A 27,863-nucleotide genomic window follows, 5' to 3' on the forward strand; every position below is an offset into this window, starting at 1 on the left:
TATCTCAGGCATTTTTAGTAACTCCAGTAACCCTGGTAATGATTGAACTTATTATCCCCCTCCCTCTGTTATTGAGATCCTTTGTAGTACACTTCCACACTAAGTTACAGTACCAGCATGGGGCAAATCCACAACACCAGAGGGGGTACAGCATGCATTCTAATGACAGCCTCCATACTGAACTACCCCTCACTACCTGTAGATGGCTCACTGCTCATGAACTCCTCTGACACTCTTTCTCATCCACATAGTTTGGAACGTGACACAGTTTGGAACGTGACACAGTTTGGAACGTGACACAGTTTGGAACGTGACACAGTTTGGAATGTGACATCAGGGAAAACTCCTAGCCCTAATGTAGGTGTTAATCTCTCCCAGGCTGGTCGTCAGTGCAGCTCTCTGTCGGCAGAGTGCAGTAGGACTCTGCTGGTGTCTTTCCTGTGGGTTCTGAAGAACGCAGACGCTGCGCTGCTGGAGAGCTGGGTGTCAGACCTCTCTGTGCTGCAGATCAACAAGCTGCTAGACCTGCTGCACCTCTCGGTGTCCTGCTTCGAGTACAAGGTAGACACCACTTCTGTCCCCCCTCACTGATCAGACCTGCTGCACCTCTCGGTGTCCTGCTTCGAGTACAAGGTAGACACCACTTCTGTCCCCCCTCACTGATCAGACCTGCTGCACCTCTCGGTGTCCTGCTTCGAGTACAAGGTAGGCACCACTTCTGTCGCCCCTCACTGAACAGCCCGCTGCACCTCTCGGTGTCCTGCTTCGAGTACAAGGTAGGCACCACTTCTGTCCCCCCTCACTGATCAGACCTGCTGCACCTCTCGGTGTCCTGCTTCGAGTACAAGGTAGGCACCACTTCTGTCCCCCCTCACTGATCAGACCTGCTGCACCTCTCGGTGTCCTGCTTCGAATACAAGGTAGGCACCACTTCTGTCCCCCCTCACTGATCAGACCTGCTGCACCTCTCGGTGTCCTGCTTCGAATACAAGGTAGGCACCACTTCTGTCCCCCCTCACTGATCAGACCTGCTGCACCTCTCGGTGTCCTGCTTCGAATACAAGGTAGGCACCACTTCTGTCCCCCCTCACTGATCAGACCGCTGCACCTCTCGTCCTTCACCTGTTACCCCTGTTGGACTCTCAGACCTGAAAACCTCCTATTATAGCTGTTCTGACTGTTCCATCTCTGACTGGTTGTCCCAGGGGAAGAAGGCTCTGGAGCGTATCAACAGCCTGACGTTTAAGAAGTCTCAGGACATGAAGGCCCGTCTAGAGGAGGCCATACTGGGAACCATCGGAGCCCGACAGGAGATGGTCCGTCGCTGCAGAGGTACCAGCACCGGATGGACCATCATAGTTTGAGATTTTCTACATACAATGTTCCTTTGTGGTTGTTACAAGTGTCCGTATGCTTTGTTTTTGTTCAGAGCGGAGTCCATATGGCAATGAGAATGTCAGATGGCGGAAGAACGTCACTCACTGGAGACAGAACACAGACCGAGTCGACAAGTAGGTCCCCGCCATCTGCACAGATTAATGCCGAGGTAGACCAATGACTGGATAGAACTTGTCATCAACGGTCTGTGTTCAGTATTTGTGTAGGCACATTGTATAGTGAAGTTTGTACGGATTTGTGTGTGTCTGAGGGATTGTAAAAGCCTGTTTCGTTGCAGAACTAAGGCGGAGACGGAGCAGGAGTCCGTGGTGGATGGAAACCTGGCCACTGAAGCCTCTCTGGTCGTCCTGGATACGCTGGAGATCATAGTTAAGACGGTGCTGGTGTCAGAGCTGAAGGAGAGTGTTTTGGGCGGGGTGTTGAGAGTCCTCCTCCACAGCATGGCAGGGAGTCAGAGTGCCCTCTTTCTGCAGCACTGCTTCACTACACAGAGGGGACTGGTCTTCAAGGTGTGTGTGTGTGTGTGTGTGTGTGTGTGTGTGTGTGTGTGTGTGTGTGTGTGTGTGTGCCCATATGTTAGTTACACACACAAAGTTCCATGTCTTTGTGTGTGTCCTGTGTGTGTAGTTCCCAGAGATGCTGTTTGAGGAGGACACAGAGCTGTGTGCTGACCTGTGTCTTCGTCTGCTCCGCCACTGCAGCAGCAGTGTGGGCTCTGTCCGGAGTCAGGCCTCCGCCTCCCTCTACCTGCTGATGAGGCAGAACTTTGAGATCGGCAACGTGAGTCTCACTCATACAGAAGCTCGTCATAGCCTGGAAAGACAAACTGCATTCACACTCCGTTTACCTGTTTTGAAGTGAAACAATAGTGAAATGAAACGTGAATTCAGTTTGGATTTCCAGGCTAAGATCTAACCCCAATAATACAAATCAAATCCAGTATATTTGTCCTGTGCACAGGATACAGGTGCTGTATACGTTATAATGAAATGCTTACTCGCAGTTTCACCTGTCAACAATTCAACAACAATATGAATAGAAGTGAAGATGGTTCCAGTTCAGTCTCAACACCATCAACTGACATGTTGTGGAATTGTGTATTGGTCACATCCCTTCTGTAGTCTTCAGTGTTGACTCATCCTCTCTCTGGTGTAGAACTTTGCCCGGGTGAAGATGCAGGTCACCATGTCCCTGTCCTCCCTGGTGGGGACATCTCAGAACTTCAACGAGGAGCACCTCCGACGTTCCCTAAAACCATCCTGACCTACGCAGAGGAGGACCTGGAGCTACGGGACTCCCCGTTCCCAGAACAGGTCCAGGATCTGGTCTTCAATCTGCACATGATTCTGACTGACACAGTCAAGATGAAGGAGCACCAGCAGGACCCTGAGATGCTCATTGATCTCATGTACAGGTATTACACATACAACAGCTGTCTCATCGGCACAACCACTTTCTCTCAAACACATTCACATCCACAAACTGAGTAAGGGAAATCCATTGTGAAAGGGGGATACCAATGCCTTCAACTGAAATGTGTCTTCCGCATTTAACCCAATCCCTCTGAATCAGAGAGGTGCTCAGGGGCAGAACGACAGATTTTTACCTTGTCAGCTCGGGGATTTGATCCAGCAACCTTTCGGGTTACTGGCCCAGCGCTCGAACCCCTAGGCTACCTGCCGCCTCGGCTTGGATTGCATTAGCTATGTACCGCCTTGATTTTCTGTCTTTCTCCCTCCCCACCTCCTTTCCCCCCCCAGGATTGCTAAGGGATACCAGAACTCCCCTGACCTGCGCCTGACGTGGCTACAGAACATGGCGGGGAAGCACTCGGAGAGAGGGAACCACGCGGAGGCAGCCCACTGCCTGGTGCACAGCGCCGCCCTGGTGGCAGAGTACCTCAACATGCTGGAGGACTGCCGCTACCTGCCCATTGGCTGTGTCACCTTCCAGGTCAGGAGTGTGTGTGTTTTCCTGTCCATTATAGTATACCTCAAAACCTTAGTCTTTTCCTGACTGTTATGTCCCTTACCTGCTGTAGCACATCTCGTCTAATGTTCTGGAGGAGTCAGCGGTGTCTGATGACATCCTGTCCCCAGAGGAGGAGGGTATCTGTGCGGGGAAGTACTTCAGCGAGGTGGGGCTGGTGGGGCTGCTGGAGCAAGCTGCAACCTCCTTCCACATGGTATTACTCAGATCTTCTTTACATTGAGATGTCCTTAAATACGCGATGAATAACTTTTGAATCTCTCTCTTTGAGTGGGCGCCCTCACACATCAGATTGCCTTACCACCTAGTAAATAGTCAGAGCTATATGTTCACATTGAGAATACCAGGGTTTGGTCATGTATATATGAATTGTAGTATGCTGTAGGTAGGTAGACTTCTCACTGTCCTCTCACTGTTTCATACTGTATCTTCCCCGCAGGCTTCCATGTATGAGGCCATCAACGAGGTGTATAAGATCCTACTCCCGGTCCACGAGGCCAACAGAGACTTCAAGAAGCTGGCTACTGTCCATGGAAAGTTGCAGGACACCTTTAACAAAATCTACAACCAGAGTTCTGGATGGGAGGTAAAGTAAATTTAAATATGCTGTTTGTTTGTGTAATTTAAAGGACATTGAGTTTATTTAAGCAATAAGGCACGCGGGGGTGTGGTATATGGCCGATGTACAGTTGAAGTCGGAGGTTTACATACACCTTAATCAAATACATTTTAACTCAGTTTTTCACAATTCCTGACATGTAATCCGAGTAAACATTCCCTGTTTTCAGTCAGTTAGGATCACCACTTTATTTTAAGAATGTGAAATGTCAGAAGTAGAGCGAGTGATTCATTTCAGCTTTTATTTATTTCATCACATTCTCAGTGAGTCATAAGTTTACATACATTCAATTATTATTTGGGAGCTTTGCCTTTAACTTCCACAAGCTTCCCACAATAAGTTGGGTGAATTTTGGCCCATTCCTCCTAACAGAGCTGGTGCAACTGAGTCAGGTTTCCTAGGACTCCTTGCTCACACACACTTCTTCAGTTCATCCAACAAATGTTCTATGGGATTTAGGTCAGGGCTTTGTGATGGCCACTCCAATACCTTGACTTTGTTGTCCTTAAGCCATTTTGCCACAACGTTGGAAGTATGCTTGGGGTCATTGTCCATTTGGAAGACCCATTTGCGACCAAGCTTTAACTTCCTGACTGATGTCTTGAGATTCAATATATCCACATAATGTTCCTTCCTCATGATGTCTCCTATTTTGTGAAGTGCACCAGTCCCTCCTGCAGCAAAGCACCCCCACAACATGATGCTGCCACCCCCACTGTGCTTCACGGTTGGGATGAAATTCTTCAGCTTGCAAGCCTCCCCCTTTTTCCTCCAAACATAACAATGGTCATTATGGCCAAACAGTTCTGTTTTTGTTTCATCAGAACAAAGGACATTTCTCCAAAAAGTACGATCTTTGTCCTCATTTGCAGTTGCAAACTGTAGTCTGGCTTTTTTTATGGCGGTTTTGGAGCAGTAGTTTCTTCCTTGCTGAGCGGCCTTTCAGGTTATGTCGATATAGAACTCGTTTTACTCTGGATATAGATACTTTTGCACCTGTTTCCTCCAGAATCATCCCAAGGTCCTTTGCTGCTGTTCTGGGATTGATTAGCACTTTTCGCTCCAATGTACTTTCATCTCTCGGAGACAGAACGTGTCTCCTTCCTGAGCAGTATGATGGCTGCGTGGTCCCATGGTGTTTATACTTGCGTACTATTGTTTGTACAGATAAATGTGGTACCTTCAGGCGTTTGGAAATTTCTCCCAAGGATGAACCAGACTTGTGGAGGTCTAAATATCTGAGGTCTTGGCTGATTTTCCCCTGATGTCAAGCAAAGAGGCACTTATTTTGATGGTAGGCCTTGAAATATATCGTCAGGTACACCTCCTATTGACTCAAATTATGTCAATTAGCATATCAGAAGCTTCTAAAGCCATGACGTAATGGAATTTTCCAAGCTGTTTAAAGGCACAGTCAACTTAGTGTACAGTCGTGGCCAAAAGTTTTGAGAATGACATAAGTATTAATTTTTACAAAGTCTGCTGCCTCAGTTTGTATGATGGGAATTTGCGTATACTCCAAGATGTTATGAAGAGTGATCAGATTAATTGCAATTCATTGCAAAGTCCCTCTTTTCCATGCAAATTAACTGAATCCCCAAAAAAACATTTATACTACATTCAGCCCTGCCACAAAAGGACCAGCTGAAATCATGTCAGTGATTCTCTCGTTAACACGGGTGTGAGTGTTGACTAGGACAAGGCTGGAGATCACTCTGTCATGCTGATTGAGTTCGAATAACAGACTGGAAGCTTCAAAAGGAGGGTGGTGCTGTCAACCATGGTTACCTGCAAGGAAACACGTGCCATCGTCATTGCTTTGCACAAAAAGGGCTTCACAGGCAAGGATATTGCTGCCAGTAAGATTGCACCTAAATCAACCATTTATCGGATCATCAAGAACTTCAAGAAGAGTGGTTTAATTGTTGTAAAGAAGGCTTCAGGGCGCCCAAGGAAGTCCAGCAAGCGGCAGGACCGTCTCGTTGATTCAGCTGCGGGATCGGGGCAACACCAGTACAGAGCTTGCTCAGGAATGGCAGCATGCAGGTGTGAGTGCATCTGGAAAAATTACTTGTGTAATGCACAAAGTAGATGTCCTAACCGACGTGCCAAAACTATAATTTGTTAACAAGAAATTTGTGGAGTGGTTGAAAAATGAGTTCAGGACTCCAACCTAAGTGTATGTAAACTTCCGACTTCAACCATGGCTAAGGGTTGTTCTTATGCGTGATGCAGAGCAGAGTGCCTTGGTACAGCCCTTAACCGTGGTATATTGGCCATATACCACAAACTCGGAGGTGCCTTATTGCCATTATAATCTAGTTACCAACGTAATTAAAGCAGTAAAGATAAATGTTTTGTCATACCCATGGTATTCGGTCTGATATACCACGGCTGTCAGCCAATCAGCATTCAGGGCTCAAACCAGCCAATTTTAAATGCATTTAAAGAATATTTAATTTCTCTTTCCTGTGGATTCCCTGCCTTTCCTGTCCTATCTGGATGATGTTTCCTAACTGGTAAGTGAAATGTTATAAAACTCTCCCCAACACTTATTCAAACCACAGTATTGCATTCACACGTTCACACACATAGTTGTGTAAAACAGTTGCACAAGATTGACTGGCTCCAACTCTCTGGGGCGTATTTACCGGTTGCTGTGGTAGCATATGGTTTCAATGTTTTAACTAGGGCTCTAAGTTTAAAACATGTAATTGGTAGCACTGATGTTCCCAACTTAAAAAATGTAGGAGCAGCAGAAAATATGATTAAAAAAATAAATGTATTGAGATATATTATATGAATTCTGTCTTCTTCTGAAGCACATGTTGTGCCCTAGAAATGAATATGTAACCCTTTTAAATATGTGTTTATTATTATTATTATTATTATAGTTTTTTCGTACAAATACTTTTCATTGAATTTAAAAAGTCATTTGTGGAATATTAGGTTTCTTCATTGTGTAAAAGCACTTTTCCGACTGAGATGCATTGCAAATTGTACACCGTCTCTTTAAGAGTGTCAAGTTTGATGAGAACAATTCAAGAAATCTCAGTGATATGGGTTAGAAACAAGCAGTTGTCGCTGTATTAGTGGTGCAAGCATGATGCTAATGAATATGTGCTTTGGAACAATGGTACAGCAAAGCCTTGTCATTTATAAAAATGATTATTTAAAAAATGATCTGATTTAAAAATAATAATAATAATACACTTCCTTCAGAAAGTATTCAGACCCCTTCACTTTTTCCACATTTAAGTTACTGCCTTATTCTAAAATGGATTAAATAAATAATACCCCATAATGACAAAGCGAAAGCATTTATTTTTATTTTTATGTTTGCTAATTTATACAAAATCCAAAACAGATGCCTTATTCACAAGTATTCAAACCCTTTGCTATGAGACTTGAAATTGAACTCAGATGCATCCTGTTTCTATTGATCATCCTTGATGTTTCTACAACTTGATTGGAGTCCACCTCTGGTAAATTGATTGGACATGATTTGGAAAGGCACACACCTGTCTATATAAGGTCCCACAGTTGACAGTGCATGTCAGAACAAAAATCAAGCCAAGAGGTCGAAGGAATTTTCTGTAGAGCTCCGAGAGAGGATTGTGTCGAGGCACAGATCTGGGGAAGGGTCCCAAAACAGTTATGCAGCATTGAAGGTCCCCAAGTCCCCAGCACGCCACCAGTCCTTCCTCCCGGGAAGGACTGCCCGTTCCATGATCTCGCCATCACGGTTGACAACTCCATTGTGTCCTCCTCCCAGAGCGCTAAGAACCTTGGCGTGATCCTGGACAACACCCTGTTGTTCTCAACTAACATCAAGGCGGTGGCCCGTTCCTGTAGGTTCATGCTCTACAACATCCGCAGAGTACGACCCTGCCTCACACAGGAAGCGGCGCAGGTCCTAATCCAGGCACTTGTCATCTCCCGTCTGGATTACTGCAACTCGCTGTTGGCTGGGCTCCCTGCCTGTGCCATTAAACCCCTACAACTCATCCAGAACGCCGCAGCCCGTCTGGTGTTCAACCTTCCCAAGTTCTCTCACGTCACCCCGCTCCTCCGCTCTCTCCACTGGCTTCCAGTTGAAGCTCGCATCCGCTACAAGACCATGGTGCTTGCCTACGGAGCTGTGAGGGGAACGGCACTGCAGTACCTCCAGGCTCTGATCATGCCCTACACTCAAACAAGGGCACTGCGTTCATCCACCTCTGGCCTGCTCGCCTCCCTACCACTGAGGAAGTACAGTTCCCGCTCAGCCCAGTCAAAACTATTCGCTGCTCTGGCCCCCCAATGGTGGAACAAACTCCCTCACGACGCCAGGACAGCGGAGTCAATCACCACCTTCCGGAGACACCTGAAACCCCACCTCTTCAAGGAATACCTAGGATAGGATAAAGTAATCCTTCTCACCCCCCCCCTTAAATGATTTAGATGCACTATTGTAAAGTGGCTGTTCCACTGGATGTCAGAAGGTGAATTCACCAATTTGTAAGTCGCTCTGGCTAAGAGCGTCTGCTAAATGACTTAAATGTAAATGTAAACACAGTGGCATCCATCATTCTTAAATGGAAGAAGTTTGGAAACACCAATACTCTTCTTAGAGCTGGCCTCCCTGCCAAACTGAGCATTAGGGGGAGAAGGGCCTTGGTCAGGGAGGCGACCAAGAACCCGATGGTCACTCTAACAGAGCTCCAGAGTTCCTCTGTGGAGATGGTTGACCTTCTGGAAAGTCCTTCCATCTCTGCAGCACGCCACTTTATTGTAGAGTAGCCAGATGGAAGCCACTCCTCAGTAAAATCCACATGACCGCCTGCTTGGAGTTTGCGGAAGGGCACCTGAAGGACTCTCAGACCATGAGAAACAAGATTCTCTTAGACTGGGGTGAAGGTTCACCTTTAAACAGGCCACAACCATAAGCACACAACCAAGACAATGCAGGAGTGGCTTCGGGACAAGTCTCAATGTCCTTGAGTGGCCCAGCCAGAGCTCAGACTTGAACCTGATTGAACATCTCTGGAGAAACCTGAAAATAACTGTGCTGAGACGCTCCCATCCAACCTGACAGAGCTTGAGAGGATCTGCAGAGAAGAATGGGAGAAACTCCCCTAATACAGCTGTGCCAAGCTTGTACCGTCATACACAAGAAGTCTCAAGGCTGTTATCTCTGCCAAACGTGCATCAACAAAGTACTGAGTAAAGGGTCTGAATACTTATGTAAATATCATATTTCTGAATTTTTACTTTTAATAATTTAGAAACCATTTCTAAAACCCTTTTTTGCTTTGTCATTATGGGGTATTGTATGTAGATTTATGAAGGGAACAAGAAAATGTAATACATTATAGATTAAGGCTGTAATGTAACACAATATGGAAAAAGTCAAGGGGTCTGAATACTTTACGAAGACAGTCCCAAATTAAAATGCCAAGTCGCACAGCAAAATATGTTGTCGTGTGTGGTGGCACTTTAGAGCCCTGGTTGTAACATGTCAATTTAGGACAACTTAGACCAACGTAGCATGTACATTTAGGACAACTTAGACCAACGTAACGTAAATTTAGTGACTCTGAAATTAATCTCTGTATTCTGTTTTCCTGTCCTTCCCCCTCCCCCTCTCTCTGTCTTCCATGCCCCTCTCTATAGTGTGTAGAGGATGTTTGGGACCTACTTCCGGGTGGGCTTCTACGGCTGTCGCTTTGGGGACCTGGATGAGCAGGAGTTTGTGTACAAGGAGCCCTCTATCACCAAGCTGGCTGAGATCTCCTACAGACTAGAGGTACGGTCTGAGGAGAATAACGAGGAGGATGTTAATAATCATTTATATAGCACCCAAAGACATCAGTGGTCCTTTCTGAAACTCACTGGATCATTGCAGAGTTGTGTGTTATAAGCTGATACCAGTCTTTTGAATGTCTCTCTCATCTTGTTCAGGAGTTCTATGCTGAGCGGTTTGGAGATGATGTGGTGGAGATTATCAAGGACTCCAACCATGTGGACAAGAACAAGCTGGACCCCAATAAGGTAAAAGGCCCAAAGTCTCAGAAAGAGAAATTAAGTGAAGGTTTGTGTTTTAGTTTTTACTTGGGGACGTGAGGAATGACCCTTAGTACTGATCTATGTGTTGTATACCTGCGTGGCTCTCAGGCCTACCTCCAGTGCTTATATATGTGTTTTATATCTATGTCTGTCAGGCCTACCTCCAGTGCTTATATATGTGTTTTATATCTATGTCTGTCAGGCCTTAGTGCTTATATATGTGTTTTATATCTATGTCTGTCAGGTGTTTTATATCCCTACCTCCAGTGCTTATATATGTGTTTTATATCTATGTCTGTCAGGCCTACCTCCAGTGCTTATATATGTGTTTTATATCTATGTCTGTCAGGCCTACCTCCAGAGCTTATATATGTGTTTTATATCTATGTCTGTCAGGCCTACCTCCAGTGTTATATATGTGTTTTATATCTATGTCTGTCAGGCCTACCTCCAGTGCTTATATATGTGTTTTATATCTATGTCTGTCAGGCCTACCTCCAGTGTTATATATGTGTTTTATATCTATGTCTGTCAGGCCTACCTCCAGTGCTTATATATGTGTTTTATATCTTGTCTGTCAGGCCTATATATGTGTTTTTATATCTATGTCTGTCAGGCCTACCTCCAGTGCTTATATATGTGTTTTATATCTATGTCTGTCAGGCCTACCTCCAGTGCTTATATATGTGTTTTATATCTATGTCTGTCAGGCCTACCTCCAGAGCTTATATATGTGTTTTATATCTATGTCTGTCAGGCCTACCTCCAGTGCTTATATATGTGTTTTATATCTATGTCTGTCAGGCCTACCTCCAGAGCTTATATATGTGTTTTATATCTATGTCTGTCAGGCCTACCTCCAGTGCTTATATATGTGTTTTATATCTTATATAGTGCTTATATATGTGTTTTATATCTATGTCTGTCAGGCCTATCCAGTCTTATATATGTGTTTTATATCTATGTCTGTCAGGCCTACCTCCAGTGCTTATATATGTGTTTTATATCTATGTCTGTCAGGCCTACCTCCAGAGCTTATATATGTGTTTTATATCTATGTCTGTCAGGCCTACCTCCAGTGTTATATATGTGTTTTATATCTATGTCTGTCAGGCCTACCTCCAGAGCTTATATATGTGTTTTATATCTATGTCTGTCAGGCCTACCTCCAGTGCTTATATATGTGTTTTATATCTATGTCTGTCAGGCCTACCTCCAGAGCTTATATATGTGTTTTATATCTATGTCTGTCAGGTCAGGCCTACCTCCAGAGCTTATATATGTGTTTTATATCTATGTCTGTCAGGCCTACCTCCAGAGCTTATATATGTGTTTTATATCTATGTCTGTCAGTCCAGTGCTTATATATGTGTTTTATATCTATGTCTGTCAGGCCTACCTCCAGAGCTTATATATGTGTTTTATATCTATGTCTGTCAGGCCTACCTCCAGAGCTTATATATGTGTTTTATATCTATGTCTGTCAGGCCTACCTCCAGAGCTTATATATGTGTGTTTTATATCTATGTCTGTCAGGCCTACCCAGTCCAGAGCTTAGAGCTATATATGTGTTTTATATCTATGTCTGTCAGGCCTACCTCCAGAGCTCTATGTCTGTCAGGCCTACCTCCAGTGCTTATATATGTGTTTTATATCTATGTCTGTCAGGCCTACCTCCAGAGCTTATATATGTGTTTTATATCTATGTCTGTCAGGCCTACCTCCAGAGCTTATATATGTGTTTTATGTCTGTCAGGCCTACCTCCAGAGCTTATATATGTGTTTTATGTCTGTCAGGCCTACCTCCAGAGCTTATATATGTGTTTTATATCTATGTCTGTCAGGCCTACCCCCAGAGCTTATATATGTGTTTTATGTCTGTCAGGCCTACCTCCAGATCACCTACGTGGAGCCCTTCTTCGACACCTACGAGCTGAAGGAGAGGATCACCTACTTCGACAAGAACTACAACCTGCGCACCTTCATGTACTGCACCCCCTTCACCCTAGACGGGCGCGCCCACGGCGACCTGCACGAGCAGTACAAACGCAAGTCCATCCTCACCACATCCCACGCTTTCCCCTACATCAAGACACGCATCAACGTCATCCACAAAGAGGAGGTGGGTCACCGTATACATGTATGACTAGTGTGAAACATGGTGAACAGTGAAATGATTTATATTTAGCAGTGTTTTTCCAGGTGCTCATTGAGCTTTACAGTACATAACACTATCTTAATCCACTAGCAGTGAGGCAGTGCTCATGATCATGTCGCTGTCCCCTCTTCTCTCCAGATCATCCTGGTGCCCATGGAGGTGGCTATAGAGGACATGCAGAAGAAGACCCAGGAGCTGGCCTTTGCTACCCACCAGGAGCCTGCCGACGCCAAGATGCTGCAGATGGTGCTGCAGGGCTCCGTGGGCACCACTGTCAACCAGGTACTGTGTGTTGTTTAATATCCCTTTGTGTGTTTGACATGCTGGATTGTGTACGTAACTATCTCTCTCACTCTCGCGCTCAGGGCCCTCTGGAGGTGGCCCAGGTCTTTCTCTCGGACATTCCTGATGACCCCAAGCTGTACCGTCATCACAACAAACTACGCCTCTGCTTTAAAGACTTCACTAAGAGGTGATGACACCTTATAAAGTCTGTACATGGACTCTACAGTCTGACACGCACGCACACACACACATTTCAATAACCCAGTGAACCGACTTTGACTCCCCGTGCGTGTGCGTGCGTGTGTGCGTGTGTGTCTGTGTGCATTCCTCTCCTGCAGGTGTGAGGATGCCCTGAGGAAGAACAAGACTCTGATTGGTCCAGACCAGAAAGAGTACCACAAGGAAATGGAGAGGAACTACAATAAGCTGAAAGAGTCTCTGGGACCTCTCATCACCCGCAAGATCCCCCAGCTCTACAGGACACAGCCGGCTGTGGGGCTTCAGTCTGCTACACAAAGGTTACAAATCAAATGTTATTGGTCACGTGCTCATATTTAGTAGATGTTATTGCTGGTGTAGCGAAAAGCTTGTGTTTCTAGCTCCAACAGTGCAGTAGTATCTTAACAATACATACAAATCTAAAAGTAATAGAATGGAATGAATAAATATGTAAATATTAGGACGAGCAATGTCAGTGTGGCATTGACTAAAATACAGTAGAATAGAATACAGTATATACATATGAAATGAGTAAAGCAGTATGTAAACATTATTAAAGTGACCAGTGATTCCATGTCTATGTACAAGAAACTGGATTCCCACACTTATGAACATGCATGGACACACACACTCATAATACACAGACATACCACACACACACACACACACACACACACACACACACACACACACACACACACACCACACCATATGAGCGCATCCAACTCTACAGAGCACTGACATCTACAGCCTACACAATAGTAACTGGACACCGTCTAACACACACACAGATGCAAACACACACGCTGTGAGCTAATCCATTTGAACACCCCACTGCCAGCCTCTGCTTTGAAAAACACCGTAGTAACTCGACACTTTACATACTCGTAGTCACACAAACATGCATCACGCCCCACTGAGTGCCACTAGTAGGACCCCTTCATCCACACACAATGCAGGTGCTGCTTCAATCATCTCAGCAGATCTGTTTTGTAAACCATTGTTGGTTGGTTTCTGACTGGGTGTTTTTGGAGCCAGCTGCGTGTCTTATGTGAGGGCTGGAGGATTTCTAATCACAGGCAGATACAGCACAGCCACACCTGCCAGAACACAAAATGACATACACCAAACCAGCAATTAAGTGGCTCCTTCATCCACACATTGCAAAACCCTCATCCAGGGAGCAGCATTTTAATCTGTCTTTTCATCTTTTTATGTCTTCACAGAAATTCCTTCAGTAGGTCCAGTCTCCGCAGGGGGGACTGTTGAAGCACAGCAGACCTCGTCAACAGAGAAGAAACCGAGAGCTTGAGACATACTTTTGATTTCAACTGGTCTGTCTCCCCCACCCCTTCACACACCAACAGTCTATCCTCAACACTCACACCATCCTTCTCCATCTCTCTAGCTTGTTATTCCAACCCCCCCCCCCCCATACCATCTCTCTCCCGCCTCACTCACTCATTTCTTGTCGTCCTCTCCTGCTCTGCTCTACCTCCCCCATTCTCTCTGTCTCTCACACTCTTATAGGAAAAGCTCCCTCTGTTTATACTGGAAGTTTATCTGCACTGTAAACAGTCATTTGGACCATCTCTCTCTTTCTCCTGGGCATTTACATAGACCAGCTTTCAGGAGGAGTCTCTCTGCATTGAGGAGGAGCCAGAATGATGCCTCTCCCTCACTGTTCATTTCCGCTCAGTTTAATTGTAGCTTTTCCTGAACTGGAGAATCCAAAACCGCTCCTAGGCGCTTCCCTAATTGTGTGTTTGTTTTGGACCACGTTTGAATGTGTGCGCTTGGAAGTTTGTGTTTGAGTGTGTGTCTTGCCCCGACTGCACAGGATATAGGCTTCTTTCAATTTGCTTGTGTGTGTGTGATGTTTGCTGTGGAAGGGCCTGGGTGGTTACACTGTGTGGTTTAGCAGGCCTGTTCCCTGTGTTTCGTGGCCTTAGTGAATTTGTGTGTGATTATTTTGGTGGGGGACCAGTTGCTGCCAGACGTAGTCATTAAATGTTCCCAGGGAAGTCGTTCTGTAACCAACTATCCTCATACCAAATAACTGACATTCTTTCACTCCTGACTTCTCTCTTTCATACACCCTGTATCAGGACAGGAATTCATTATGAAGAAGTATGACATTTTGATCATTAGAGGCCCATCTGCTCTAGAAGGACATACAATGGACACATTGTAGGTTGGAGAGATGTGGCTTTAGGAAGAGAGGGAGCCTTACAAATAGTCTCTGACACTGTGAAATGTTATTTTTCCTGCACTGACCAAAAACACTGTCGCATCACTGATGTTCACATGATAAGCACTGCCAGACAGGCAGTGACATTCACTCTCTCCCCCCTCTCACTCTGTGCTGACAAACACTTCACATGTTCTGGAATTAATCTTCAACCCTGTGGTTGGTGGAAACATGTAATGTAGGTATTTTTAACTACTGTATTGGACTGTCTCCTTTATTGTATTGCACTATACTGTATTCACACTGCCGCACCTACGTACCAACGTCTGTAACTACTGTATTTCCTCTGTTTATTGTATTTTCACGAGGCTTGTCTAAAACTGCATTTTTATCAGTCAGGAAAAGAACTACTCTTTTTTTTATTTATTCACTTTTTTTGTTTTGTACTGCTCTGTATTAAAATGTTATTTCAATATTAACAGTATGCTTTTTTCAGTGCTGATTTAATATACAATGTATTGGGAAAGTATTCAGACACCTTGACTTTTTCCACCATTTTTTATGCTACAGCCTTGTTCTAAAATAGATTAAATCCCCTCATCAACCTACACACAATACCTCATAATGACAAAGAAAAAAAATGTTTTTAGAAATTTTTGCAAATTTTTGAAATATTACATTTACGTCAGTATTCAGACCCTTTACTCAGTCTTTGTTGAGGCACCTTTGGCAGCAATCACAGTCTTGGGTATGACGGTACAAGCTTGGCAGACCTGTATGTGGGAGGTTTCTCCCATTCTTCTATGCAGATCCTCTCAAGCTCTGTACTTTATTCTGTTCATCTTTCCCTCAATCCTGACTAGTCTCCCAGTCCCTGCCACTGAAAAATATCCCACAGCGTGATGCTTCCACCACCATGCCCCCTTAGGGATGGTGCCAGGTTTCCTCCAGACGTGATGCTTGATATTCAGGCTAAAGAGTAAAATCTTGGTTTCATCAAACCAGAGCATCTTGTTTCCCATGGTCTTGAGTCTTTAGGTGCCATTTGGCAAACTCCAAGTGGGCTGTCAAGTAGATTTTACTGAGGAGTGGCTTCCTTCTGGCCGCTTTACCATAAAGGCCTGATTAGTGGAGTGCTGCAGAGATGGTTGTCCTTCTGGAAAGTTCCCCTATCGACAGAGGAACCCTGGAGCTCTGTCAGAGTGACCATTGGGTTCTTGATAACCTCCCCGACCAAGGCCCTTCTCCCCCGATTGCTCAGTTTTGCCTTGGTGGTTACAAACATCTTCCATTTAAGAATGATGGAGATCACTGTGTTCTTGAAACCTTCAATGCTGCGGACATTTTTGTACCCTTCCGCAGATCTGTGCCTCGACACAATCCTCTCTCGGAGCTCTTCGGACAATTCCTTTGACCTCATGACTTGGTTTTTGCTCTGACAAGCACTGTCAACTGTGGGACCTTTACAGTTGAAGTCGGAAGTTTACATACACCACAAATTTCTTGTTAACAAACTATAGTTTTGGCAAGTTGGTTAGGACATCTACTTTGTGCATGGCACAAGTAATCACAATTCCAGTGGGTCAGAAGTTGACATACACTAAGTTGACTGTGCCTTTAAACAACTTGGAAAATTCCAGAAATGTATGTAATGGCTTTAGATGCTTCTGGTGGACTAATTGTCATCATTTAAGTCAATTGGAGGTGTACCTGTGGGTGTATTTCAATGCCTACCTTCAAACTCAGTGTCTCTTTGCTTGACATCATGGGAAAATCAAAAGAAATCAGACAATACCTCAGGGGGAAAATATGTAGACCTTCACAAGTCTGGTTCATCCCTGGGCGCAATTTCCAAATGCCTGAAGGTACCACGTTCATCTGTACAAACAATAGTACGCAAGTATAAACACCATGGGACCACGCAGCCGTCATTCTGTCTCCTAGAGATGAACGTACTTTGTTGCGAAAAGGGCTAATCAATCCCAGAACAACAGCAAAGGATCTTGTGAAGATGCTGGTGGAAACCGGTACAAAAGTATCTATATCTACAGTAAAATGAGTCCAATATCGACATAATCTGAAAGGCACCAAAGCAAGGAAGAAGCTGCCATAAAAAAAGACAGACTACGGTTTGCAACTGCACATGGGGACAAAGATTGTACTTTTTGTAGAAATGTCCTCTGGTCTGATGAAACAAAAATAGATCAGTTTGGTCATAATGACCATCGTTATGTTTGGAGGAGAAAGGGGGAGGCTTGCAAGCCAAAGAATACCATCCCAACTTTGAAGCACGGGGCTAGCATCATCATGTTGTGGGGGTGCACTTCACAAAATAGAAGGCATCATGAGGATGGAACATTATGTGGATATATTGAAGCAAATCTCAAGACATCAGTCAGGGTCTTCCGAATGGACAATGACCCCAAGCATACTTCCAAAGTTGTGGCAAAATGGCTTAAGGACATCAAAGTCAAGGTATTGGAGAGGCCGTCACAAAGCCCTGACCTCAATCCTATAGAAAATGTGTGGGCAGAACTAAAAGAGCTTGTGCGAAAAAGGAGGCCGACAAACCTGACTCGGTTACACCAGCTCTGTCAGGAAGAATGGGCCAAAATTTTCCCAACTTTTTGTGGGAAACTTGTGGAAGGCTACCCAACACATTTGACCCAAGTTAAACAATTTAAAGGCAATGCTACCAAATACTAATTGAGTGCATGTAAACTTCTGACCCACTGGGAATGTGATGAAAGAAGTAAAAGCTGAAATAAATCATTCTCTTTACTATTATTCTGACATTCTCCATTCTTAAAATAAAGTGGTGATCCTAACTGACCTAAAACAGGGAATCTTTACTAGTATTAAATGTCAGGAATTGTGAAACTGAGTTTAAATGTATTTGGCTAAGATGTATGTAAACTTCCGACTTCAACTGTAAATAGACAGGGGTGTGTGTGCCTTTCCAAATAATGTCCAATCAATTGAATTTACCACAGGTGGACTCCAAGTTGTAGAAACATCTCAAGGATGATCAATGGAAACAGGATGCAGCAGAGCTCATAGCAAAGGGTCTGAATATCAATGTAAATTAGGTATTTCTGTTTTTTATTTTAAATACATTTGCAAACATTTCTAATCCTATTTTCGCTTTGTTATTGGGCATTGAGTGTTGATTAATTAGGAATTTTATTTGATCCATTTTCGAATAAGGCTGTCAAGAGGTTTGAGTACTTTCTGAATGCACTATACTGTATATACCCTTGAGAGGGTTAATCATTCAGACACATGGTTTTACTGCCCTGGGAATATGAGTCCCTGGACTGGATTCAGCCAGCAGGGGAAATATTTAACCAACGAAATGATTTAAACACCTTCGTTTATTAATTGATAGGCTATAGGCCTATAGTATATTGTGTTATTAATGCAGATGGGTATCTCATATTTTATGTGTATCGACATATGGCATATTATTGCTTTATTAAAACATTTTGAGAAGAGATGTAACGTTCCATTTCGAATGGATTATGAATAGGCTGTGGATGGATTATCCTGGAGCAACTGAACGGGTATAGTCATCTGGCTCTCAGGACGCATCTTTGCAGACATGAACCAACCTAATTCTTGGCCAGACGATGCCGAGCAGATTCCTCAGATCTCAATTTGAACCTGATGTCGGCTCAAGCCGGACTATGCGCCCTTTTCTGTTATTTTTCATCGTGCAATTAATATCCTGTGCCGGTGTGCCTGATATTGTAGCCATGATGTTTATTCGCCAAAGTCAACGCCAATCGTATGGATGTAGTTATTGATGTGTAACACACTATACAGTACCACTTCAATAAAAACACACCCTTTTTAGGCATTATTCAATTAGTGATATAGCTGCGGTGTATCCATTCTCTGTAAAACAGTAACCACATTTGCGTCCCTCAATCGACTATTTAGTCTTCTGTAAAACACGGTTAGATTCCAGGGGAGACTAGAGTATGACGTCATGTTACGCGGACCATAAAAAGAATGGAAAGCAAGAGCAATGCTGACGTACTTTAAGTCACTCTTGCATTAGGCTATATTTCTATAAGTCACACTGAGCCATTAATATGACGACTCTCTTATTATAACTCTTACATTTTACAATTTTGAATGAATATGCAGAGATGTCTGAGTGGAATGGGGTACTATTCTGGTCTAAGGCGCTCCTGGCCCTTTAAGAGCGGAGGGAGGGTGTTCTGAACCGCTTGGCTGCGGTGTTTTTGTCTCTATGTCAGCGAGCGCTCCTGGCCCAAGACGTCTGAACGGATTTATAAGGATAGGTAAGTACAAAAGCCTTTTGATAAGATAATACATTCTTAATTCCCAGCCGCCTGTATGTTAACATTTGCTCAATTAATACGTCCAAAATGGTGTCTTGCGTAAGATTTCTTTTGTCCTATCCTTTCCCCGGTTTGTGTCTTACTTCTAGAAGTAACGGGTCTCTTATTGCTCGTTCTTTATCTATTTAACTGCGTTATGTTTGTATGAATTGGTGTGCACTTTACCCTGAATATTACTATAAGTATTAATTACCTAATGAGTGGTTTTGTTCTCGTGCATAGTAGGCTATTTGGCTGAGCATCATTGGCGATAATGCGCTCCTCGAGGGAACGCACACATTGCTTTGGGTCCTGGCGCGTGTGTTATCGCTGAGACGTTCTGTGTTAATAGGTCATTCATGTTGGCTGAATCTTATTGACAGTTGAGAGAGCGGTCTCACATTTTCACTGAGGTTACTGTTACAATTGGAGAGGAGATCTTTAGTTAATATTTGCGTTCTGGAACATTTTGGAAACTTGCCACCCTCACTCTTTTGGCTAAACTTTTAAAAATTAGGAACTTCAACTAAAACGTTTTTCGATCAGGTTCCTTCTTCAATCAAAGTTAGTTTTGAAGTTGAATTCCTGAATACTTTAAAGATAATTCCCTCATTTAAAAGAACCCGTGATTGCCGTTACTCCAGGGAGAGGGTGGGTCCTTCCATTCTTCCACTTTTCATTAGCCTACTTCCAGATGTTCATCACTTTCTCATTGCTGCTCTGCCCTTAACTTTGGTCTGGTTTAACCGCCCGTCCGTGGCTGGTGGTCAGTTCAGTGAACGGATGTCTGCCTCAAAAGCTATAGGGCCTAAGGGAGGGATGCCTCAACAAAAATGTGAATTAATTCTATTGGGTTTTCCTCCTCTAGAAGAAGCAGTGTCTGGAAGAACATTTTAACGCATGTAGGCCTACTAATAGCCTACTAATGATTTTCACGGTTTGTCTATTGGTCATTATTAAACTGTTGAACTTTGTGGAAGATGGATACAATCCAAGTGTCTTTTTGTGGAAATAGGCTACAGTCTAGATAGGTCCATATAATTGTATGGGGTCCTTTTGATCAATCATTGATCACTTGATAGCAGTCTGCTTTCACACAGACTATGACGACTTTATAGGTGACCGGTCTCCATAGGTGTCCTAGAATGTAAGGTGCCCGGTTGCAGTTATCCCATGCTCGTGCCAGCAGCAGCGGGGATGGAATGCGTAGCCTGTCTCACCGACCACATTCCCGATTACAACGTTTGGAACGAGGGGCGCTGTAGTGGAATTCCAAATGGAGGAATGCAAGGTTATAAAGCCCATTTGTAGCGGTGGACCACACGCTGGGCATTTTAAATGATTTAGCTAGACTAATGGAATTACGCCATTAACCTGCATGAAGCTTCATGTCTGGGATTGTCTGGATTTATTATAATTTGCGAGCAGGTCATAGAGGGCCAGACTGTTCTCTTACTGACACCCCTCTGTTCAGCTGAAAGCATGGTTACACACATGAGCAATTCATTTAGAGTTGCCTATCATCTTGAATCAGGTAGTGGAATATAATTACAGACGCTCTGTGAGTTAATGCTTGTAGCCCGTCAAGTTATATTTCACTCTGCCATTTTACAGTTCATGTCCTCTTGTGGAGTCTGGAAACTAGTCCTATCACATCAGTCAATGAACAATTGTTACTGATTCAGTGAGCAGAAATCCTTCTACTTCTGCACAGAAAGGCATGTTATACTTGAGCCTTATACTACTGCCATAGAAGGTGTAATAGGCTACAGCTCAAATACACGTTTGGACGTAATGTATAGTTTTATGCAAATTTCACCCAAACATAAGTTTCTGGTTTTGGTGGGGAAATAAATCACAGTTTGTGCACCTTTTTATTGATAGAATATCAATATTTTTTTTACATGAATATGAGAGTAACTTATCACCAAACATCAGTATTTAACTGTTTTGGTGAAGCCTGTAGGCTATAGTTCCTTGCTTATGACTGTGCTAATCACTCATTGCTGTGGCGAGGTGCAGATGTGTTTAGCTATAACAGGGGATGATTACATAGGTTGGATGTTAGAATGGGGCCAGATTGGGGGATTTGGCCGTTGAGGGTTAATACCTCTGCTTATTTATCCAGACCTACGGCCAGAGACAAATCCTTTCATGTTTTCAGTCAACATATTCCTTTATCATGCATGTGGAGTCCAAGGAAGCATGAAATCATTATCTGCTGGACTAATCTCTGGAGTAATCCTTCTTAATACATGAATCGTTCCGAAAGGGAAGATAGATTTTTCTATTCACTGACTCGCAACAACCTACTAATACCTTGTTGTGTGCTTGTGTATACCTGCCATGTCTATAGGTGTGGTTCAAGTCCTGCTTGTTGTTATCTCATTTACTTCACTCATTGAGTTAGTCAGGAAACAATCAATGAGGATCCTGGTGAACGGATCACTTAGACACATCATCAGGGCTCCAGTCCATGGCTATTTCCTTCCGTTGCCCCACTGTGCTGCATGTGACCACCACTGACTGGCTCCACTGACCTGAGGTTTTAACCCCAAAACTGCTGTGAGTCTGACCAGCTTTCCCATGCCTTACCGGACTAACAGCTCTGCTCTGGTCTTCGTCTCTGTCTCCCCTGAACCTTCCCCAAATCCTTCCAGAACACTGCCTCTCTGGCCTCCATCAACCCTTATCCCTCTACCTCCCCCTCTGCACAGGAATTCTCCCTCTCTCTCTCTCTCTCTCTCTGTTTCTCACTCACTGTCTCTCCCATTCCTTCCAACTCTCTCTCTCTCTCTGTTTCTCACTCACTGTCTCTCCCATTCCTTCCAACTCTCTCTCTCTCTCTGTTTCTCACTCACTGTCTCTCCCATTCCTTCCAACTTCTCTCTCTCTCTCTGTTTCTCACTCACTGTCTCTCCCATTCCTTCCAACTCTCTCTCTCTCTCTCTCTCTCTCTCTGTTTCTCACTCACTGTCTCTCCCATTCCTTCCAACTCTCTCTCTCTCTCTCTGTTTCTCACTCACTGTCTCTCCCATTCCTTCCAACTCTCTCTCTCTCTCTCTGTCTCTCCCATTCCTTCCACTCACTGTCTCTCCCATTCCTTCTCTTTCTCTCTCTCTCTCTGTTTCTCACTCCCATTCCTTCCAACTCTCTCTCTCTCTCTCTGTTTCTCACTCACTGTCTCTCTCATTCCTTCCAACTCTCTTTCTCTCTCTCTGTTTCTCATTCCTTCCAACTGTCTCTCCCATTCCTGCTTCTCAATTCCTTCCAATCTCTCTCTCTCTCTCTCTTCTCTCTCTCTCTCTCTGTTTCTCACTCTCCCATTCCTTCCAACTCTCTCTCTCTCTCTCTCTCTCTCTCTCTCTGTTTCTCACTCACTGTCTCTCCCATTCCTTCCAACTCTCTCTCTCTGTTTCTCACTCACTGTCTCTCCCATTCCTTCCAACTCTCTCTCTCTCTCATGCATATGGTTTTTCTTCTTTTGTTTCTGTTGTAATTCCTGCCTCTAGGCCCCACCCTTAGCCAGGCAGTTTCCTTTTGGAGGGGTCAACACAAAGACCAATGGCAGCTGTGATGCTGATGTTTATTCTTCTCCTGTTCCAGACTTAATGTGAGCAGGCAGGCAGGACTGAGGCCAGGTCAAGCAGTAAGGCCACTCCCTGGCTGTATGGGCCAGACTATTTCTGCAGAATGCCGTCTTTCTCTGCATACCCTACTCCTCCTTAATGTTAAAAACAGTCGTCCTATTTGCTTGCAGTAACAGGGCATAGGCTACATAGCTTGCCTGGGTTAAGGTGTGCCCAAGAATGCCAAGGTAACCTGTCTAAATGACTATTGCCCAGTAACACTCACATTTGTAGCCAAGAAATGCTTTGAAAGGCTGATCATGGCTCACATCAACACCATCATCCCAGACACCCTGGATCCACTCTAATTCACATACCTCCCCAACAGATCCACATATGACACAATCTCTATTGTACTCCACACTGCCCTCTCCCACCTGGACAAGAGAATGCTGTTCATTGATGACAGCTCTGCATTCAAAACACCATAGTGCCCTCCAAGCTCATCACTGAGCTCAGGACCCTGTGACTTAAAACCTCCCTCTGCACCTGGATACTGGAAGGGCTGCCCCCAGATGGTAAAGACAGGCAACAACACATCTGCCACACTGACCCTCAACACAGGGGCCCTTCAGGGGTGTGTGCTTAGTCCCCCCCTGCACTCCCTGTTCACCCATGACTGTGTGGCCACGCACAACTCCAACACCATCTATAAGTTTACTGACTACACGACGGTGGCAGGCCTGATCATTGACAATGCGAGACAGCCTATAGGAAGGAGGTCATAGACCTGTCAGTGTGGTGCCAGGACAACCTCTCCCTCAAAGTCAGCAAGACAAAGGAGCTGATCGTAGACTACAGGAAACAGAGGGCCGAGCATGCCCCCATTCACATCGACGGGGCTGTAGTGGAGTTGGTCAAGAGCTTCAAGTTACTCAGTATCCACATCACTAAGGATCTATCATGGTTCAAAAACATCAACACAGTCATGAAGCGAGTACGACAACACCTCTTCCCCCTCAGGAGGCTGAAAAGATCTTCAGCAAGTTCTACAGCTGCACTATTGAGAGCATCTTGACTGGCTGCATCACAGCTTGGTATGGCAACTGCTTGGCATCCGATCGCAAAGCTGGGCCATGGTGCAGACGGCCCAGTGCATCACTGTGGCCGAGCTCCCTGTCATCCAGGACCACTATACCAGGCGGTGTCAGAGGAAGGCCCTAACAATTGACCAAGACTCCAGCCACACGAGTCATAGACTGTTTTCTCTGCTACCACACGGCACCGATACACCAAGTCTGGAAACAATAGGACCCTGAACACATTCTAACCCCGGGCCATAAGACTGCTAAATACTTACTTTAATAGTTCATCAAATATCTACCTAGACTATCTGCATTGACCCTTTTTGCATGAACTTTTTTTTACTCATAACATACGCTGCTGCTACTGTTTATCTATCCTGTTGCCTAGTCACTTTATTCCTAGTTATATGTACTAGCTCAATGACCTCGTACCCCTGCACAATGACTCAGTACTGGCACCCCATGTGTATATATTATGGCTATTAAGTTATCGTTACTAAGTTATCGTTACTCATTGTGTATTTATTATGACTTTTACTATTATCTGTTATTATTTCCCTATTTTCTCTCGGCATTGTTGGGAAATGCCCGTAAGTAGGCGTTTCACTGTTCATCAACACCTGTTGTTTACCAAGCATTTGACAAATAAAATTTGATTTGAAAAATTTGATTTGACATCACTGTTCCTAGTTCAGATCCACTATTAGTTATTCAGAAGCACATCGCCCTCACAGTAATTTGTTTTACCCCGGTCATACAAGAGCATCTGTCCTCCTCATGCACATGAGAAAGTCTTGTTTTTCATGCAAATGATGCATGACATTTGCTCTAGAAAGAGTGGTTGACTTGTAAAGTAGCCACATGATGATAAATGGCTACCATCCTTGCCACTTCTGAGTAGAGACAGCAATTCATTGGTCATTGGTTATTAATTCATGACCAGTTGGCTAAATTAAGCTTTCTGTTAGGATGAGAGTTAGGGTCACATACAGCAGTCCTCAGCAGATGCAGAAAGAGCCAGGAAGGTTTCTCCTCCAGCGAATAATGTAACACCAGCGTGGTGTATATATTTGTTGGTTTCCAAAAGAGTTTTCATAATAGTTCCAATTTGACCATGTATAGTTCCAGTTTTTTTTCTCCCATAGTATTATACTCATTGGACATGCTGACAAAATAACATTCAACTTCATTTAGGAACTAGAAGTGTTGCCTCTTTGTGTGCTGGGTTTCTATTGTGAGTCTCTTTGTATCCTTAAACCAGTAGTGGAATGTTCAAAATATGATCGTAATCTTACAGGCAGATCAAGTTCAGACGATGAAGAAAGGTCCTTTGAAACGTAATTCACCCTTGGTCAGAGCTCCTCTTAACCCTCTAGAATCCCTGTGATGTCTGCCCTGTTTTGGCAAGAGCAGAGGACACAACATTATGGTGTGGCCGCTGGGAGTTTCAATGACTCATACTGGTGGATTCGAAATCTTAGAACAGTCATGGTGTTCTCATTCTAGAAGTTTCCATTTAAAAGTTATTCTCTTCTTCTCCCACCCTCTTCTTTCTCTCCCCCACTCCAGTCTCGCCCCTCTTGTTGTTCACCCCCACCCCTCTTTCTTTTCTCAGTCTTTCACTCATACTGTACCTCCACTCTCCGGCTCTCTCTTTACTTAACTCCCTCATTCTTTCTCCCTCTCCGTCCCATTTTCCCTCTCCTTGTTACTTTTTCTCCTGGGCTTGGAGGAAGTGACTGGGTTGTTTCTGGGTCTTGAGGGAATACAGAGATGGAGCTCCTTTTCCTGTAACCCTTTCTTCATCAGACCTCAGGCAATCCCACAAAAAGCTATTTTAATGGCACATCAATGATATATAGCCTTTTATAATGAACAGTGAGAAAGGGTGTCCCATGATGTGCACTCTTCCAGTCTGGGGTCTTGCGTTGAGGGGCTGTGGTGTTGAGTGCCTCTGCATGGTGTTATCTTTTGAGTGGGTGGACTGTATACATGTCGTCATCTCACACTGCTTCTGTTGAAAGGTTACTACTGTCATGGTGGATTTTGGTACTCACCACTACAATTTCCCAGTATGTTTAGATGGAAGATAAGAACAGAGTTACAGTATTCCCTCCATATTTGTTTCTTCAGAGCTCATACCTGAAACAATGCACTGAAATGATTCAGCTGTTTTTGTGGATTTGTGGGAGTCCCATGGGTTCAACGGATCCTGGAGATTTTGTGTGTGCGTGCGTGCATCTGTGCCTGCCTCTGTGTGTGTTTTCAGCTGTGTGTGTGTGTGTGCGTGCGTGCGTGCATCTGTGCCTGCCTCTGTGTGTGTGTTTTCAGCTGTGTGTGTGTGCGTCCATCTGTGCCTGCCTCTGTGTGTGTGTTTTCAGCTGTGTGTGTGTGTGTGTGCTTGCGTGCATCTGTGCCTGCCTCTGTGTGTGTGTTTTCAGCTGTGTGTGTGTGTGCGTGCATGCATCTGTGCCTGCCTCTGTGTGTGTGTTTTCAGCTGTGTGCGTGCGTGCATCTGTGCCTGCCTCTGTGTGTGTGTTTTCAGCTGTGTGTGTGTGTGTGCGTGCATCTGTGCCTGCCTCTGTGTGTGTGTTTTCAGCTGTGTGTGTGTGTGTGTGTGTGCATCTGTGCCTGCCTCTGTGTGTGTGTTTTCAGCTGTGTGTGTGTGCGTGCATCTGTGCCTGCCTCTGTGTGTGTGTTTTCAGCTGTGTGTGTGTGCGTGCGTGCATCTGTGCCTGCCTCTGTGTGTGTGTTTTCAGCTGTGTGTGTGTGTGCGTGCATCTGTGCCTGCCTCTGTGTGTGTGTTTTCAGCTGTGTGTGTGTGTGCGTGCATCTGTGCCTGCCTCTGTGTGTGTGTTTTCAGCTGTGTGTGTGTGTGCGTGCATCTGTGCCTGCCTCTGTGTGTGTGTTTTCAGCTGTGTGTGTGTGTGTGTGTGTGTGTGTGTGCGTGCGTGCATCTGTGCCTGCCTCTGTGTGTGTGTTTTCAGCTGTGTGTGTGTGTGTGTGTGTGTGTGTGTGTGTGTGTTGCGTGCATCTGTGCCTGCCTCTGTGTGTGTGTTTTCAGCTGTGTGATGAAAGGGTAGCCGGTGCAGACGTGGGAGTGTGTGTTAACCTATCTCTTCAGAACTGTTTGTCACAAAAACAGGAATGTACAAAAGTTTGCATAGCCTTCCTCCTGCATCATAACACTGGGCACTACATACACATTGGTGTATACTGTGTATGTTGATGTATACTGTGTGTGTAGTTTTAGTTTAGTTATGACATTTTATAGTCTGTATAGACTAGTTATTCCGCTGTTATTATACTCTATTGTGATATTTACTGACGCCTTCTAGTATGATAGAATCACATTTGTATTGATTTGTGTTGACTGATAAGAGTAGGAGTCTAAGACATGTACCCAGACCTCCCAGACATTGGTTGCTCGTCATCACTGGGCCTGTTCGTATTTCCGCTCTCTGACAGCTTCTGGATTCACAACAGTGCCTCAGACACCATTACGTTTTGTATTGAGGCTCAATTTCTTGGCTGTAACAGTCTCTCTCTCTGTCTATGTGTCTCTCTCGCCATCTCTGCCTCTCTTTCTTTCTCCCTCCCTCTTTCTTTTATTTATGTATGTGAATATGGGTTGATCGTCTTGCTCTCCTAGCTCTCCTAGCTCCTAGCTCTCAGCTCTCTCTTTCCTAGCTCTCTCTCTCCAAGCTCTCTCTCTCCAAGCTCTCTCTCTCCAAGCTCTCTCTCTCCAAGCTCTCTCTCTCCAAGCTCTCTCTCTCCAAGCTCTCTCTCTCCAAGCTCTCTCTCTCCTAGCTCTCTCTCTCCTAGCTCTCTCTCTCCTAGCTCTCTCCTAGCTCTCTCTCTCCAAGCTCTCTCTCTCCTAGCTCTCTCTCTCCTAGCTCTCTCTCTCCTAGCTCTCTCTCTCCAAGCTCTCTCTCTCCTAGCTCTCTCTCTCC

At 44.6% G+C, this 27,863-nt stretch overlaps 2 protein-coding genes across 2 annotated transcripts in view; both read left to right on the forward strand.

Annotated features, from left to right (window-relative positions):
* LOC135555613 (dedicator of cytokinesis protein 7-like) overlaps positions 1–15,391 on the forward strand; it is a 51,677-nt gene extending 36,286 nt beyond the window's left edge. Inside the window, 17 exon segments of the mRNA XM_064988219.1 lie at positions 379–561; positions 1,206–1,332; positions 1,430–1,511; positions 1,676–1,907; positions 2,026–2,178; positions 2,554–2,644; positions 2,647–2,812; positions 3,159–3,351; positions 3,440–3,583; positions 3,827–3,973; positions 9,669–9,794; positions 9,950–10,039; positions 11,940–12,176; positions 12,351–12,494; positions 12,578–12,684; positions 12,836–13,015; positions 13,943–15,391. Coding sequence (XP_064844291.1) covers positions 379–561; positions 1,206–1,332; positions 1,430–1,511; positions 1,676–1,907; positions 2,026–2,178; positions 2,554–2,644; positions 2,647–2,812; positions 3,159–3,351; positions 3,440–3,583; positions 3,827–3,973; positions 9,669–9,794; positions 9,950–10,039; positions 11,940–12,176; positions 12,351–12,494; positions 12,578–12,684; positions 12,836–13,015; positions 13,943–13,985 — 2,445 coding nt within the window. The 3' untranslated portion in view covers positions 13,986–15,391.
* An 84-nt stretch (positions 15,392–15,475) lies between these two features.
* Positions 15,476–27,863, forward strand: part of LOC135555614 (KN motif and ankyrin repeat domain-containing protein 2-like) — a 44,022-nt gene continuing 31,634 nt past the window's right edge. Inside the window, exon 1 of the mRNA XM_064988220.1 lies at positions 15,476–19,217. The gene's annotated coding sequence lies outside the window, so the exon portion shown is untranslated. The remainder of the gene's footprint in view (positions 19,218–27,863) is intronic.

Source organism: Oncorhynchus masou, chromosome 15 (assembly GCF_036934945.1).
Source record: "Oncorhynchus masou masou isolate Uvic2021 chromosome 15, UVic_Omas_1.1, whole genome shotgun sequence".
Lineage (NCBI taxonomy): Eukaryota > Metazoa > Chordata > Actinopteri > Salmoniformes > Salmonidae > Oncorhynchus > Oncorhynchus masou.